Source organism: Phalacrocorax carbo, chromosome 1, assembly GCF_963921805.1.
Source record: "Phalacrocorax carbo chromosome 1, bPhaCar2.1, whole genome shotgun sequence".
In the NCBI taxonomy this organism is placed as follows: domain Eukaryota; kingdom Metazoa; phylum Chordata; class Aves; order Suliformes; family Phalacrocoracidae; genus Phalacrocorax; species Phalacrocorax carbo.
The window spans coordinates 86,032,302-86,049,833 of NC_087513.1; the positions used below are offsets into that span (position 1 = coordinate 86,032,302).

General features: G+C 53.0%; 2 protein-coding genes across 3 annotated transcripts; both read right to left on the reverse strand.

Moving 5' to 3' along the window:
- Nucleotides 1-728: 728 nt before the first annotated feature.
- On the reverse strand, nt 729-10,512 carry ENO2 (enolase 2). 2 transcript variants are annotated; one of them, XM_064464213.1, is made up of 12 exons: nt 10,348-10,512; nt 7,172-7,263; nt 6,139-6,234; nt 5,799-5,857; nt 4,698-4,767; nt 4,391-4,524; nt 3,484-3,706; nt 2,829-3,026; nt 2,499-2,700; nt 2,199-2,307; nt 2,003-2,061; nt 729-1,671 (listed from the first exon to the last, which is right to left on the reverse strand). In XM_064464213.1, exons 2-12 carry the CDS (start codon nt 7,254-7,256, stop codon nt 1,602-1,604), a joined length of 1,305 nt encoding a protein of 434 aa, XP_064320283.1. In that variant the 5' UTR covers nt 7,257-7,263; nt 10,348-10,512; the 3' UTR covers nt 729-1,601. The 2 variants fall into 2 exon arrangements, with proteins under 2 accessions (XP_064320283.1, XP_064320293.1); XM_064464223.1 differs by lacking the exons at nt 5,799-5,857; nt 10,348-10,512 and having other exon boundaries at nt 7,172-7,256.
- Nucleotides 10,513-10,706: 194 nt separating this feature from the next.
- LRRC23 (leucine rich repeat containing 23) lies at nt 10,707-17,361 on the reverse strand. The gene is made up of 7 exons (XM_064464407.1): nt 16,860-17,361; nt 16,671-16,783; nt 15,543-15,796; nt 15,317-15,447; nt 12,097-12,233; nt 11,316-11,538; nt 10,707-11,055 (listed from the first exon to the last, which is right to left on the reverse strand). The coding sequence occupies exons 1-7, from the start codon at nt 16,977-16,979 to the stop codon at nt 11,017-11,019; spliced, it is 1,017 nt and encodes a 338-aa protein (XP_064320477.1). The 5' UTR covers nt 16,980-17,361; the 3' UTR covers nt 10,707-11,016.
- Between the last annotated feature and the right edge of the window lie 171 nt (nt 17,362-17,532).

Here is a 17,532-nt window from a genome sequence, read left to right on the forward strand (position 1 = left end):
AGTGAATGGAGGGGCTACTGACATGAGCTGGTAACAGTGGGCAGGGTGTTGTTATCAATTTATTCTCTGTCATAGCTTGGGTTGGATTTCTCACAGTAGCACCCCCAGCCTCCCACTTTGATTGGAGCCTGTCCAGAATAATGCTGTTGAGCAGGCGCTGGGGCTTGCTGGCACTCAGCCTCCTGGGGCACCAGCTGGAGCTGGAATATTTCATGAAGTACTGCTGTGTTGCCCCTGTGAAACAAGATGAAGCTGAGAGAGGCTGACATCCCACCTACTCCTCTGCTCTCTACAAGCCCCTTTTTGGGGAGGGGGATCAGCTTTTTCTCTCCCAAAAACTTGCAGTTCCAGTGTGCCATCACTTGATGTCAAGTGGGCAGCCGGCCTGTGGCCAGTCCTGAGGTCCTTACATCAGTGGAGGGCACGATTAAAATCCCTGCAAGCAGATCTTCACGTGATGTCATTTGGTGGAGATGGTGGGGGCAATTCCCACCCTCCCACCTGCCTTCCCCTTGGCATTCCCCAGCTGGGTGGCCGACGGAGCAGTCTGGCTGTGGGACAAGGCTGTGGAAGGAGGTGGGGGTACTTGGGCCTTTTCTTTCTCTTGCCAGTCCCCTCTGCTTGTTTTGATTACCTTTCTGCACAAGCCTTTCCTCCTTTGATGGCAAAATGTCCCCACTTCCCAAACACTGGCACATAGAGAGAAACATCAGGCCAAGCCAGGCAACTCAGGTGTGAAATACATTTTAATTGATTTAAGGGATCTGTAGTTTGTCTGTTGCTCAGCTGAGCATGGGCTGTCCAGAAGGTGAAGCAGACATTATGGGCAGAGGAGAGGGTGAAGGAGTGCAAGAGGGAAGGAAACAGAGAAAAATGTCACGAGAAGCAAATGAGAGCATGGGTTTGTTTACGGATGTGTTTTAATACATCACCCCACAGTACTACGTGCTGACCCAGAGACTGACAGCACACACACATGCACACCCAGTGAGGAACAGCAGTGCACTTCAATGCTAAGCTGCTGGCAAGCACAGCCCAACACAGCACAGCACTCGGGGTGGAAGGAGGGGACACTCGGGTCCCACCAGGGCTCAGCGCAAACACCCACCTGGGGCACAAGGACACCGTAGGCCAGTACACATACACCTACACACATGCACAACAAGAGCGAGCCACTGGCAACACTCATCCAAACACAGCTACAGGTGTGACACTTGTCCAAACACACCAGCCGACGCACATATGTTCACCGCACATGCTTCGGCGTACAAGGGAAACACACTGAGCAGCATGCTCCTGTAGTCTAACACGTGAACAGAGTGGCTCAGATGTGGCCCTGCACAAAAAACAAAAGACACACAATGCCTAGATCCAGAAATGCTTATGACCCCAAAGCAAGGGACAGGGTGTAGGCCTCTCTCTCATCCTTCACCTGGGTACCTCTAGCCAGGGACACCTGAACTTGAGTGGGTTTGAGGTGAGAGGGAACTGGGTTGTAGAGGGGGGAGAAAGAGCAAAAAAGGGAGCAATGGAGGGAAGGGTGCTTCAGAGTCTGTGAGGTGGGAAAGAGCAGCAGGGTAGCTGTGCCCTGGGGACAATGTTCAAAGAACACTTGGATTGCGAAAGTTGTGTCCGGCAAAGCGTGCTTCATCGCCAAGCTCTTCCTCAATCCTGCAGGAGAGAGAGAGACAACACGTCAGGCCCTTGTGTGAGGGAGCATCAGAGGCGCCAGAGTGGCAGTGCATCAGCCAGGAAGCTGACATGGGCTGGAGGAGCTCAGCTCCTGGCAGATTCTGCACCTGTGGGTCTGCACTCTCATGCCAAGGGGGATGGAAGGAGTCTGCTCCAGAGATCTCCCTGGGATCCTACTGTCATCTCTGTGCCTTGTCTTCATAACATTTCCCCCACAAGCCCCATCTACCCTTGGACTTTCAGCTTCTCCCACCCCAATTAGTCACTCCCCCGCTCTCTCTTCTGCATTACCATCTCTGGAGCCCCTTACCTCATAAGCTGGTTGTATTTAGCCAGGCGTTCAGACCTGCAGGGAGCACCCGTCTTTATCTGTAAAGCATTCCCCAAAACAAATACTGTAAGATGATGTTAAGACTTGCACCAGTTTCCCATGGCGGGGCAGGGGATTCTGTCTTCACAACCCTTTGCTTTCCTTCAGGCCTGGGCATGGCCTGAGTCTCACCTACCTGCCCAGTGCACAGTCCTACAACCAGATCAGCAATGAAGGTGTCTTCAGTCTCCCCAGATCGGTGGCTCACCATCACACCCCAGCCATTCTCCTGGGCCAACTTGCAGCTGCAAGGAGTGAGAAATGCAGTCAGTAGCTCCCACTCCTATAATCACCACCTGCACAGAGTGAGATCCGCTTGGATCTCACTCCTCCCACCCTCAGCATTCTATACTCTGGTAGAGCCCCTACTGTGGTTCATCATCAATCCTGCAGAAGGGTTGTCCTGCAAAAGACAAAGGCAGCAGGCTGGACTTACGCTTGGATGGCCTCCGTGACGGATCCAATCTGGTTGACTTTGAGCAGGAGACAGTTGCAGGCCTTCTCTTCAACAGCTCGCTCGATGCGCTTGGGGTTTGTCACTGTCAGGTCGTCTCCCACAATCTGAATCCCCACATTGGCTGTAAACTTGGACCAGGCCTCCCAGTCATCTTGGTCAAAGGGATCCTCAATGGAGACCACTGAAGGGACAACAGAAGAGATGTGAGTCAAAGATGCCACCCTTCCCAACCCAAAAACACAGAGGGGATGCACCTGTTAAGTATGCAACACCAGTGCCAGTTCCCTACTGCCAGGCACAGCAGCTCACCTGGATAATCACGTACAAAGCTTTGGTAGAGGTCGCCCAGCTCATCAGCAGAAATGTAGCGGCTTGGGTCATCTGGGGACTTGAAGTCCAGGTCATATTTGCCATCACGGTAGAACTCGGAGGCTGCCACATCCATACCGATGACAATCTTGTCTGTGTAGCCCGCCTTGTCGATAGCTTCCTTGAGGAGCTCCAGAGCTGGGAGGAGGAAAATTGCAGTCATGAGAGTCAGCCTGTGCAGAAAGCTCCGACTTTCAGTGGGAACCTCCCCTGGGAGGGTCCTGAGAGCCACTGAGAGCCTGATGGTGTGGTGGGAGAGGTAGAAGGGAGCCCAGAGCACAACAGAAACATACCAAGGAGCTGTGGAGGCCATATCCAAAAGGACAAGGAGGAATTAAAATACAATCCACAGCTCAGCAACAAGCTGGGGGAAGGTCTTGGAAAAGTCTGTGCACACATGAAAGGTTTGTTTGGAGAGGTTGTGACAGACAGAAGCAATCCCCAGGAGAAGGAGCCTAGAAACCATTCCTTAACACAGGAGGCCAATGACACTTAGACATAATATTTTCGACCAGCATTTGGGGAATGCTGTGAGCTGGGTGTGGGAAGCCACAACATTGCAGGCAGAGGTTCCCCATCTCTGCAGGACTCTCACCTTCACTATTTTCCAGGATGTTGGGGGCAAAGCCTCCCTCGTCACCCACATTGGTAGCATCTTTGCCATACTTCTCCTTGATGACACTCTTGAGGTTGTGATAGACTTCAGCCCCGATGCGCATGGCGTCGCGGAAGCTTTCAGCTCCCACAGGCAGGATCATGAACTCCTGCATGGCCAGTTTGTTGCCTGCGTGGGAACCTCCATTGATCACGTTGAAAGCCTGGAAGAGTCCATGAGAATCAGAGCTGAAGGAATTGGTCTTGGCACCACCTAGAGGAGACTTGCAGATGAGTCACCATGCTCATTCATGCCACATCCCACAGGGTAATGTAACACATCGGCTACAAAGCATCACACCAAAGGCACGTACAGCCCAGTGACTTCCTTCCAACAGTGGCTGAAAGCAAATGGTTGTAGAGGACTTTCCCAACTGTTTCCCTCTCAGACATCTCCTGAGCTATATGTGTTTATCTGTGCTGTGTTTATCTGTATGTGTTTACCAGCAATGCTACATCAATTTCTCTTCCAAGATCTTTCTCCTTGACCCCGAGAAAATGTTAGCACCCACAATACCGTTTGTGAAGGAGTTTCACAGGGCAGCTACCCCTGGTGTGAAGACCCACATTCCCTTGTTTTGAACTGTGTCCCAGAGGATTCACATGATGCCCTCTGGTTCTTGTGCTAGGAGTGAGATTCTCAGTCAAACCACACCACAACCTCTGCCGTATCCTCCTCATCCCCCTCTCTTCCATATTGAAACCTGACAAATCTCAGGCCTTGGTTTTATTCCTTGAGAAGTGCAGTGCACTCAGCTGATGTTTCAGTCCTATATCCCTCCCAACACACCCTACAAACTTTCTTTTGAAGTTTCTGAAGGTAGGTATCAAAGACAAAAGAGTCTTACTGGCACAGGGAGGATGAGATCAGAGTTGCCAGCCAGGTCAGCAATGTGCCGGTACAGGGGGACATCTTTCTCTGCAGCTCCCGCCTTGCACACAGCCAGCGAAACTCCCAGGATAGCATTGGCACCAAACTTGGCTGTGGGCAAAACCAAGGTGAAGTTAGGCTTCACAGACAGCAACCTCCTGCCCAGCAGGTGCCCTTGCCAGCCCAGCCTTGGGCTCACCACAGCTATGGTAGTGTCGCCCTGCTCTAGCCCTGCAGCCTCCCATGCTCTTTACTTCCCAGGCCAAATGAAAGCAATTAGTTACATTTGTTCTCTGTGCCATCCATCTCAAGCATCAGGTTGTCTATCTTCTCTTGATCCACAACAGAGAGGCCCTGCAAGAAAGAAACAACTCCTGAGAAGGGGAGGCTGAGAAGAGCTGTTGGCTCTGGTGTGTGAGGAACAAGGTGTTGATAGAGAGCTGGGGGTACAGGGACCTTTTTAGCTTGTGGGAGAACATATACGCACAAAGCTCTGGAAATTAGTGTCTCAGGATATAGTCGTTAGGTAACCACAATGATGTTGCTGCAGTGCAGTGTAGAGGTACCCACGCTGGAGAGGGGATCGGCAGCAGCTCAGCCAAGGCCATGCATTGCTGGGGACACAGGACTCCCTTGGGGATTTACCCAGCCTTTTGGCAGCTTCCAGGGAGCTTTGTGGTGCTGTGGCCACACAGAAGCTAGGCAGAACAACAGTACATGCTCGACCCCAAACAAGCGAATGTAGACTGGATGGAGCCATCCCCGGGGGCGAGGTAGAGAGCAGGATTAGGCCCAACACAGGCAACCCTCCACCAGACTGGGTATTTTTCAGGGGTGGAGTGAGCTGGGCTCTCAGCCAGACCCCGCCACGGGCTGCATGGGGTGTAATGTGTGGCTTCAGCCCAGCTCTCCTCAGAGCAGGCTCCAGGTCTTCAGGTGTAAACAGGCTGCAGATGTGACACCACCACACCACAAGGCTGTGCTTGGGGGCCTGCCAGACCTTGCATGGCACTGTCACTGCTCATCACAACATGAATGCTGGGCAGGGTGAACAGGTGTGAGGCCACAGACATGTGGATGAAGTTTAATGCTTGAGGAGGAGCACATCTGAAAGAGGGAGAGAGCTCTACAGGGAGCATCAAGGGGACTAGTTAGGGGGTACAGATGCTGCAGTGGACCAGATAGTGTTAAATCCTTTCTGCCCAGAGAAAAGATCACTGTGGACACATACAGGCATGGAGGGCAGGAGGGGCGTGCCCAGGTTCACAGAAAGCATCACTATGTCTGTTAAGCCAGTAAGATGAAGAGAGTCAGAAACAGAGATCAAGGGACAGAGACAGACCAGAGTAAGCGTTGGACAAGGGAGAACAAAGAGAAATCCTTACAGAGCCCACGAGAGCTGGGGCGACAGTGCTGTTGATATGATCCACGGCCTGCAGGACCCCTAAAGAAGGGAAGAGACAGATAAAGAGAGAAAGAGAGAGAGAGAGGGTGAGGCAAAGAGGAAAGTGCAAAGAGGGAGGGAGAGGACTGATAGAGAGACTGAGAGAGGGAGACAGTGAGGGAAGATCTAGGCCTGATCTTCACACTAGGTCTGTGCCTCTGTGGTCTCTCTGAGGGCAGTGGGACACACCCACATCACACCAGCAGATGAATGGTACCCTCCAGCAGAGCCCCACGCACAGGCAGCCCCAGGGACAGGGTGCAGAGCAGGCATCTCCCCACCTTTTCCAAGGAAACGTGACTTGTCATTGTCTCGCAGCTCCAGTGCCTCATAGATACCCGTGGATGCGCCGCTGGGGACCGCTGCTCGAAACATGCCTGGGAAACGGCAAAACACAGGTGTGAGACAAGCAGGGGATGAAAAGGAGGCAAACCCCTCATGTACCTGCTTCTGTCCTGCTTTTGTGGAAAAGGATGTGGTAACTGCTTGTGCAGATCGGTGGACCTGCTGGCTGGCTGCTCATGCTGGTCTTCTCAGAGATGGAGCACCAGGGTGGCAGAAATAAATGTACACAGGGCTTCCAGACTGAGAAATCTGGATCTCGGGCACACAGAGGTCAACACTGATCCCAGAACTATGGATGAAGGGTGGAAGTCTGGCTCCTCAGCCCTCCTCCTGGTTCCAGAGGCAGCCTAACCCACAGCCGCCAGTGGCTTCCTCCCCCTCAGAGTGTGGCTGGGTTTCTGCCTCTGTAAAGAAGGAAGAGACTGGTTGGATGCCTGCTCTGGCCCCTCACTGCTCCACACCCCTCAGCCCACCTATCTTTGGGCTTAGGGCAGATGCAACTTGTCCAGTTGAGACACATGTGCATTTACATGTCTGCCTGCACAGACATCTCAGGGACAAACCTCCCCCTGCCTCATGAGCTTGGCCATGGATGTGTTTCCAAACTTGTACTGTGTCCCACAAAAAGCATAACTGCAGCAGGGCATTGCGGGGATACAACAAGAAAGTAAGTATATTTATGTTAATGAAACCTTCTGTCACTGCTACTAGTGGCACATGGCCCAAGTCAGATACACAGCAGCCAGCTGTCTCATCGTGATTTGCCCAGCACGTGTGTGGAGCTGCTGAGCACACGCACAAGCAGAGCTGCAAGCAGAGGTCTCTGCCTCTTCCCCTGGCTTGCTGTCTTTCAGGAGTTCACCGGAGAAGACCCTCCAAGCTCAGTGGAATGTGGCAGGCTGCCATGCAGCACCAGCTCCACTGTGATGGGCAGGACTTCCCCTCCATCTCTTGTCACCGCCCACATACCTTTGTGTGTGTACAGGTCCACCTCAACAGTGGGATTGCCACGGGAGTCCAGGATCTCACGGGCGTGGATCCTCTCGACTGCCATGGTAAGTCTGTGGAGAGGAGAGGACATGTTCAGCTCTCAGGGGTCCCAGGCTGTGGTGCTCACCCTTCTAATGTCTAGACAAGACACCGACAGAGAGAAGGGAGCTCAAGGAAGAGTGACTTTATAAGCTGGAGATAAAACTCAAGCTCAAAGTAATTTGGAAATTGCTATTAAAACCCACATTGTGGGAATCTACCCATGTTTTGTCCAGGTTATCTATTTGAATTTATTCTGTCCCTTTGCTGAAGATGACAAACTGGGAGCTCTCTCTCCCTCTCTTCCTGTGCCACAGCTGAGCACTTCCCCTTCTCAGGGCTCCTGATCCAAGCCCGGGTGGCAGAGATGGGGAGGGTGCCACAGCATCCACGGGTGGCAGAGAGGGAGGGATCAGCTGGTGCAGCCGGGAGGTGCCCCTGTCCGCAGCTCCAAGGACAGGGCACTAGCTCCCGGTGCCTCCCTTCCCCTTGCCGGGAGGCAAGGACAGCCTGGGCCAGGGCCAGGCAGCAAGCGGCAGCTGCATCCATGCATGGTGGGCAGGGAGCCAGCTGAGCGCGGCAGCTGCCTGGGGCAGAGCCAGGCAGGGCGGGGGGCCAGCCAGCCGGCAGGGTCTCTCAGCCCCTCTCCAGCCTGCAGCGGAGGGGAGCTGCCCCAGCCTGGCTCTCACAGGCCCGCAGCAGTGACCCCCCAGCTGAGCGCCTGGCTCAGCCTTCCTGTCTCTCCCATAAGCCACCAGGTCAGGCTGTGCTGAAGCGACCAGAGCATGGAGGAGGCCAGCAGCCCGAGGAGCCATCTTGCTGAAGGCCACAGTGCCTCAGATGTGGGAGAGAGGGCTCTGAAGGGAGGGGGAATCTGGCCTGGCCTGAACAGAGGGTCTGGGCCCAACTCCTGATTCTTTGCTCCACTCCTGTAATAGGGAAACAGATAAGACTGGGAGGCATCTCTGTTGGAAGAGGAGGGTGAGAAAACCTGGCGTTTTGGGGCACCTGGTTAAACCTGAAGTGGAAAACAGGCTGGTGGGTGAGGACAGCTGTTTGAAGGAGCACCTCTTGCTGAAATTTGCTCCCTAGGGGGTCCAAAACATCTCGTTCCTCCGCATCCCACCTTCTTACTTCCCCAGCCGTGGGGCCGTGCAATGCCAGGGAGCTGCATCCCCCCAGAGAGGGAGCAGCAGCGAGGTACATGTCAACCCACAGTCTCAGCCCTACCAAGTTTTTCTCCTCCGGCTCCCACAGATGATTCACTCAGCCCTGAGCAGGACCAGTCCCACACAAAACTCAGTGCAGAGGCTGAGCCTGGGGTAACCACAGGGCCCCAGTCAGTACCACGCCATGGTGCATGTAAGCATCTGGCAGGGGTATGGCCAGCACAGGGAGGGGGAGGGCGGTGCAGTGGGGGGGTGGGGGTGCTGCAGATACAGCACATCACAGCACCAAGGGGAGCTAAGAAGCAGGCTGGGGAAAGCCAGAGTTGGCTCTCGACCCCATTGCCTTGGGTTGGTGGAAATCACACGGGCATGAGGACAACGCACTGCTCTGAAGTTTCAGCAAGAGCTTCCCGTACTGGGGAGTATCAGTCAGCGACACCAGGGCTCTCTGGAGCCTGCGCAGGGCCCTCCACCATGTCCATCTGGGCTGGGATCCCCTATCAGCCTCTTTGGCTGCGCTCCTCACGCCATCTGGCACACACCGCGGGAACTTCCTCCAGAGCCATGCCCGTGCAGCTGCGAACTTCCTTTGCAGCAGTGTCCTGGCCATACCCCAACAGCCTCCACAGAGGAGAGAGGAACAGGACCCCATTAAAGTGATCTTTGACAGCAAGACCCATGCCAGATGCAGTGCCTCTCTGCTTATGTGGTCATGTTGCCTGTGGTCACATCCCTCTGCCTGCATCCACCTGCCCCTGTTTGGGCCAGCTCCAAGGAAGCCAAATGACAAGCCCAAATCCAGCCTTGCCTGCCCCACCCCATCACTCACTTGATCACTTCTCCTCTCCAGTCCTTCGCACCCCTTTCTCCACTTGTGTGGCTGCCCCGTGTCCCCCTGTGTTTGCCCTCCTTTGAACAGCTCAAAGAACCACCCTGAAATCCCTGGCATCAGCTGCACTGTCCTGAAAGGAGGTCAGAGGCGGATAAGCAGGGATAAGGGATTGGGACGGAGCCATAGCCAGGAGCCCATACACCAGAGTGAGGCGGAAAGAGGTGCCAGGCTGGAGGCTGGGCAGCCTCCCTTGAACAGGGGCTGGGGAGGGCACCCTGGGAGACTGGCACTGCTGCAGTGCCTTCCTGTGGACACTGCTTCGTGGCACTGCGTGTCGCCAGGGCATCATCTCCCCGGAGTTCTTGCTGCAGCAATTTCTCCTCCCCACCAGGCAGGCCAGCATGGCAAAGACCTTCCCCCCAAGCCACCGCCACCAGTCCCGTGTGCTGCTGCGATTCCCCCGGGCTGGGCACTGCTCCCAGGAAGCCCGCACTGCTGCAGTGTCGTGGCTGATGCAGCTATTGCTTGCTTGACTGTCACCTCCTCTCCCTGCTGCCCCCCCTCCCCTGTGTGATGTGGGGCTGTGCAGATAAAAAAACACCCCCTCTACTCCCTCCCTCTCCCCGGGACCCGGCTGAGCGCCCGTGTTTATGCCAGCACCTCGGGAGACCGGGGGACTGGTCTGCTCCGAGGCTGGGTCCCTTCCCCAGCAGCGCCCAAACTGAGCTTTGCCTCCTCCCCAGTACCACCCCCCTCCCCCATGTAAAGCTCCATCCTGCAGCACCTCCCGGCAATGCCCTTGGGAGCACCGCCTATCCTTGGTTGCCTCCCTCCTGCAATTCCCTAGGTTCACATCTGAAACGATGCTTGCCGCGGGTAGGGAAGGAGGGAGTACCTGGAATTAAAATATGAAAGAAAAGTGAGAAGGGCGGGTGTGAGGAGAAAGAGGTGGGAGGAGCAGGGGGAGGAAGTGAGGGGAGTTTAGTTGTTAATGCCGCTCACCGCCGTCCTACTCCGCAGGGACCCCAAAGTGCGTGTGGGGTTTGGAGGGCACAGGGTGGGGAGCAGAAACCTGCATGCGATGAGAGAGGTGCTGGCCGTAGGGAGACACTTACCTTCCTAGGGCAGGGGTGAAGGTGAGACTGAGAAAGTGCTGGTAGAAAGGATAGAGGACGGAGCTGAGGATGTAGGACCTCAAGGGGAGATGATGTGTCCTCTGAGCCAGCGGCGGCGGCGGCGGCAGCAGCAGGATGGAGACGCCCCTGATGGGGCCGGGCCGGCAGCATGTGACCCAGAGCTGCGATGAGTCAGGATTTAGCGAAGCTTTGCAAACAGCACGTAGAGGATGGAGAGCGAGCGACCGAGCGAGCGCGAGACTGACAGACAGAGACAGACACAGACAGACGAGGGTGGGAGAGCCAGGGAATAGGAGGGGATGTGCAGGATTAACAATTCCAGTCACTCCAGGCTCATTAATTATTTTTATTCAAATCAGAAAATCTTGTAGGATTTTTGGGAGCCATAGATCGAGCCATAGAACCTGTAACTCTCTCCTTTTCACTCTTGGGCCTGCTGAGAGTAGAGCATATGAGAACAGTGACTGCAAAACACGCTGCAGTACCTCAGGGTAGTTTCCAAGACCAGGGTGGGTAGCCCTCCTCTTTTCTCCAGGAGCAAAATGAAGTGAAGGTAGCTCTGCTGCCTGCAGCGGTCACTTTCATAGCCACACATGTAGGGGAAAGCAAATCTTGACTGGCTCTGGGAACAGGTGTTAGAACCAGGGGTCACTCATTCACATCACCCTGGAGAGATCCCTCAATTTCCTGAAGAAGGAAAGAGGGAGAAGTTAAATAACTCCATGCCTGACTTCTTTTCCCCTTTCACTTCTCAGTTCTGCTAGTGGGGATGGGAGTGGCACTAGGGTTGTGAAGCCTGGTCTCCATTTCAGGCTCCTCTGCCCTTGGGACTGACTTCCCTCAGCCTTCTCCTCATGTAAGCTAGAGGAGGAGAGGCTTGATCAGCATGTTTGACCCTCTCTTTTTCCCTTCGCTTCCTTCTCCTCCCCATACCATGCTGCTCTCACCTTTCCTTCTTCCTGTCTCTTCTGACAGATTTTGTTCGCCTCTGCCCGCTCATCTTGCTCAAATAATTCCTTGTCAAGGCGTTGCAGGTGCGGCAGCAGGACCAGGACCTCCAGCCGGTAATTGGGTTCATCAGAGCATGGATTGTCCAACAGCACCAGTGCCTGCAGCATGGGGAGGACCTGCAGTTTTGCCACCTCCTGAAAGCTACAGATCCCATTGTTCCTGAAGAAGAGGAAACACAGAAGGCAGGGGAAAGAGACACATGCAAGTAGTGAGGTCCCTTGGAAACAGTACGGTGACAAGACACAAAGCAAAACTTAGCAGCATGACAGACCATAGACCTTAGATCACAGACCTGTGATCTGAGATCCAGATCTGTCTGCAGCTCCCCAGTCTGAGGGACAAAAGGGACACCTCTGGACTTCTCTGTGCTTAAACAGTCCACTGAATTGTCTGATATTGCCATCGGCCTGTATGGCAAATGTTGAAAAGTAAAGGGCACTTGCAGTCATGTCCAGGACACAGAGAACACACAGAGAGGGCTCCAGAGGAGTTATGGCAAGGTGCGGTCCAAGAGTGACTGAAGAGATTGTTTTCTGAGAAGCCCAGGAATGGTCTTGGCTGTTATACTCCTAGACAGCTGAGCACTGAACTCCAGTTAAGGATGGTAAAGATCAACCCGTTCCCATCAGGTCTTCCACTTCCAGAGGGGCCAGAATATCTGAAAGACCTAAATGGGAATACAGTCTTTAGTCCTGGCAGAAAGCAGGCAGGACCTACCGTAGATTGAGGTACTGCAGGCACTTCATGCTACTACAGAATCCGTCCAGGGTCTCAAGCTGGTTGTCACGCAGGTGCAGCTTTGTCAGCTGCCCAAGCTGCTCAAGGCCTTCAAGGCTCTGAATGGCATTCTGGGCCTGAGCACCAGGGAGGCAGGAAGAGAGAAGGAAAAAGGAGACACATGGGAGAGGGAACAGCAGTTATTTCTGACCTTTAAAGCTCTTTCTACCCTTCAGACTCCCTACCACACATAACACAGCCTTCTCTGAAACTAGATAAGGTTACTCAGGGTCTTGCCCAAATGGGTTCTAAGTATTCAGATTCAAGGACCAAAAGTTTGCTGAAGAAGTGTTTCCTGTAACATCACTTAGTGACTGAGACAAAACCACCCCAGACGAATATTCCACTGCCAGCACAGCACCCCCTTCTATGGCAGTGCCAAATCTGAGTCCCTAAGGCCTCAGGAAGCAACAGCTCGGAGGGGAAAGAATAGACCTGAGCCAGAAACAAGTGTATTTAATGGATGAATAACCAGCTCCTCTCAGTCACATAGTCCATGTAGTCCAGGGATCTTCCAGTGTCAGCCACTTCTCTTATGGGAGAAATCTACTACCAAGAAGTCTTCCCTTCTACTCCTCTAGGAGCAGAAGCAGGCTGAGTGTTCCTGAGAGAGGTTGCAGAGGGGTGGGGGTTGTTGGTTGGTTGAATTTTAAGCGTTTCCTAGTATAATTGTTGCTATCCATCCATAAGTGCACCTTCTTGCAACAAATCTGACAATCTTATGGTGGGAAGAATGTGTCCTATCTGTTTGAAATTCCCCATCATCGAATTTCATTCACTTCACTGTGATGTGAGTTACGAGATGGAGAAATACGAATCTCTGAATGACAGCAAGTTTCACGGGAGGATTTTGGCTGGAAAAGACCACTAGAGGTCTCCTGCCCAACGCTGGCCTTACCGCAGTGCTAGCACCAACGCTAGGTCAGACGGCTCACTGCCTTGTGCAGCCAAGTTTGGATCATCCCCGGTAACTACAACCACTGCGCCACATTCTCCAGCGTGGAGCTGAGCAGGGCTTCACTTGCGATTGTGGCTCAGGGCTGCAGTCTCTAAGGGTGCAGACACCTCCATGGGAAATGGTGAGCAAGGTGCCATTCTGCTCTGTGTTCCTTGTTGGTACCCAGGAAGTGACATGGCCAGTGCCTGAGACTAATGAAAGGGGCACAGGCTGAACTGGTGGGATAAGAGAACAGTTTAGGACTGGGTCACTCAAGAAAAGGGCATTTCATAGAAAAGGAGGACTCTAATGGAGACTGGACAAGGAAAAGTCTGGACCAGCTGGGCCAAGTAAAGAGGGTAACACACAAGGACAAAAAGGGGAAATGGAGCAAAGATGTAGCGAAGGTCATCTGAACAGATTTAACAACCAGGAAGGGTCAGTAAATTGTACCTCAGAGGAGATCAGGAGCTGGCGTGGGAAATGGGGTGAGGAGCTCACAGACCACTGGTTTGTAAAATGAATAGTAACCTCCCATCACTCTCACTTTCTTCATGACTTCAGTATGAATAGTTTCAACAGCTCTGGCCCTGCAAGCACTAACAGGGCAAATGCAGAATGGATTTTTTTCAGAGGGTTGTTTTTTCCCCCTAAACCGAAGAACATTCCATATGACTCCTTTAATGAAACGCTCACATCATCACCTTACCTTAGAAACCAGTTCTTCACATAGAGGTGATGCCACCATTTCTTACAGAAACTACTATGATAAGTTCCTCATAATTCCCACTCCCCTTCCTGCCTACCTGACCTTGCTCTAGCTAGCCTTTGTCACCACTGCTGCACAATGACCAGGAACCAACGCAGCCCTGCTGACAGCAGTGATCCTCAAACTGACACCAGTGCCACATGGTAAGCAGCCAGCTCGTAGTCTTCCTGCTAGTAGGTATAACTTTTTTTAATGCTAAATTTAATCTGTGACTATGTCATACATTAACCAAATTTGGTTCAGGTCCTTTAAATTGAACCCTTTGTCTTGAACCTTGTCCTCAAGGCATCAGCTTCATATACCCACAGCTCAAGGAGTACCAAAATCTTTATACAGAAAGCAAAGCTGTACTGGGAGACACCCCCCCTCTAAAATGACTTAGTGAGCAGGTGGACATGGGAGACAAATTCAAGCCCCAAAGATTCCTGAGAAATGAGTCAGTTGTTCTAGTTTTAATAATCACATCTTGCAATTTGCCCACTTCATATGTGCAGCTCAGAAATTTCTCAGTCATGCCAGGAACCTTCTTTAAATATAGGTGCAGTGTTTGCTTCCCTCCAATCATTCACTAAAGTGACTGGTTTTACTTTGCAATTCTGTATTGTGTCTAGTGACTTATCCACTTCATCCCTTCTTCCAGCACCTCTAGCCCTAAAATCTCAGTTTTCTACCAGAAAATTGCAGACAATCTGAGCAAGCAGTCTCCTCAGTGTTTTCTGCCACGGAGTCTTTTGATGAAAAGAAACCATATAGCTTTTCAAAGCTTTTTTCATCTTTAACTGTTTTTTAAGAGGTAGTGACTCAGAACACCTATCCAGTCTTCGCAAGCTGTAGCACTGTGTGATGCATGGGGCTAAGCCATACATACTTTCTTCTGTTGCATCTCTAGGAGTAAATGTTCCCTGAAGCAATTGTTTATGGTATTAGGAAATTGCTTCTCCTATCTTAATTTTGCTGCAATGTTCAATCAGTGTCTTTTTGGCAGCCGAAGGTGTGAATCATATAATTGTGCTGTTTTTAAACCAGTATTTGATTAGGCCTGTCAGAGAGGGGAAGGAGGCATCACCTCCCCCTGCCACTCAGAGCAAACCTGTTGCTTTCTCCACTGGCCTCCATGGGTCCTGGGACCCACAGAATACAGGCTTGCTAACACTGCCAGAAGAGAATACCACTCTCCCTCATGGAAGGCCAGGAGGGAAGAACCCAATGCACTGAACATTGCCTACTCCTCCGCTCTCTGCAGAGGAATCACTGCTCAGTGGCTAGTCCCTTTGCACTATCTGGGCAGACAGTGTAGAAACAGCTACCTGAAATTTGAGAATATTGAACTGAATGGGCTAGCACAAAAATTATGCTGCTTTGAAGGGGACAGCCTCCTCCCTTCCTCCCACTGACTGGAGGTTCCAGGCTTTGCAGAAGCTCTGCCCCACTCCCCTACCTGGCTGATCCCTTACCAGATAGAGGTTCTTGAGCTTGGGAAGATTAAGCCCCGCTGTGCTCTTTAGCATGTTTCCTCGCAGCTCCAGGATTTGCAGGTTGAACAACTGACCATGACTTAGGCCCAGCGCTGTCTGGATTTTATTTCCTGAGTGCCAGAGGAAGAAGAAACAAGAAGAGAGTTAATCCCACCCAAAGAGAGCACCTATGTGCTCAAGAATGAGCAGAGGTAGTCTGTATCACCTTTCAGGCTGAGGTTGGCTAAGCTGGGGTGAGTAATGCCCTCCATATCCTTGATGCGGTTGTGAGCAAAGCTGATGATCTGGAGGTAGGGGAGCTCCTGCATGCAGGCACTGGTAAGCAGATTCCCATCCACCTTCAGCCAAAGCAGGTGGGTTAGGATGCTCAGTGGGGACAAATCTTGCAGTTTATTCTCTGACAAATCCACATACCGCAGATGAATGAAGCATTCCAGGAGGCTGATGTCTGTCAAGTCCCTGTGGGAGGGAGGATGTAAATAAAACATTGCTCATATTTCTCCCTGCCACCACCTTTCAGTTTGCTCCTGGCCACTACTGGAGGGATGGCATCCTCATCTCCCACTTCCCTGCTTCCCCAGGAAGCCTTGCTGGAGAGAAGGAGGAAAAAGGCAGGTGATAGGGACAGGCCAGATTGTGTGTCAACAAGGCTGAATGTTAAGATTGGACGTGCTTTCCTGGCACGGGGGTACTTATTCCCATTGAACTGTAGCTGTCAAGAGAGGGCAGAACAAGAGCAGAAAAGAAGGTAAGATTGGAGGATGGGTCTTTTAGACAGTAATGGTAATACCAAGGATTGCATGGAAGGACTTTCCTAGTGGGAAAACGCTGGTTGAGATACCTATGAGGCTGCTGAAAGACATAGTCTTACTGAAACCTGTTAGTTACGTCTAGGGTTATGTGGGTGTACTGACAGGGGCTGGGGTTCCAAACTATCCCCAGGCTATTGTTGCACTGTATTTACAAGTGCATGTCTTAAAGGTTAGCAGTTAACAGAAGAGATGCTTAATGGATATTTCTTAAAGTGACTGTGGGGAGGTCACCCTGTTCAGGTCCTCCTAGGAGACCACAGTCCAGAGGCATGGACAGGCTCCCCTCAGCCTAGGGGGACCTTCATGTTCCCACCAGTCTGTCTGGCTATGGCGGAGGCAGACCCCAGCTCAGGGCTGAGGATGGACAAGCTGCACTGAGGCACAGACTGGAAGCCAGACAGCTGGAGAACATGGCCTGGAAACAATCCTGCCCCACACAGCCGGTCACCAGTGGCATCAGTGGCCATGTAGATGCCCAGGGAGGAGGATGCCTTCTCCTGGGGCAGGTGTTGCACACTCACTTGTATCTGGCTTCAAATTTCACATAGGCGTGGGACAGGCCGTTGCTGGTCTTGCAGAGGAGAGAGAGGCCCTCCTTCAGGACCTCCTCCGTCAGGGGACAGGGGCCTGGCACCTGGGGGAGAAGGAGAGAGCACAAAGCCAGGGCTGGCCTAACCACAGCCAGAGGGTGCTGAGGCCCCCTCCCTCACCTCTTCCTCCTCCTGCTCCGACAGCGCCTCGTCCTTCTCTTTCTCCTCGTCCTCCTCCTCCTCCTCTCCCCCCTCCTCCTGAAGGCTGTACTCGTCCCCCTCCAGCTCCTCGTCCTCCATCCCCACAAGTCCCGCTTCCCGCCCGGCTGAGGGAGCTCACTCAGGCCCGGCGGCCGCCGCCACCCAGGGCTGTGCGGGCCGTTGCGACCCGCTGCCATGGAAACTGGGGAGGCGGAGCCCGGCGCCACTGCCATAGCCACCGCGCTGGAGTGACAGCGTCGGGGTTTGGGGGCGGGGCTTGTTGCTTCCTGCGCCGGCGCAGAGCGGGCGGCGCTGCAGGGCGCTGCAGCCTTCCTCTGCCTCATCCCCACAGGCGTCGTCCTCTGCGCTCTCCCAGAGACATCCCTTCTCTCACCAGCCTTACCCCTGCCCCCCCTAATCCGGGCCTCTCTGCTGCCTCAGACAGGTCAAATGTGAAATCCAACGTCAGCTCTGAGTAACCCCCCCAAAAAAAGAGACTTACTGTATTTCATAGGCACTGTTCCTGTTAGTGCATCCCACAGCTAACGCTCCATTTCCTGCAGCAATGTGGGTGCTGCTGATTTGCCGCTCATCGGCCACCCGAGCTCCCCGTGGTTTCTTTTTTCATCATCCTGCTGGCAATACTCCTCCC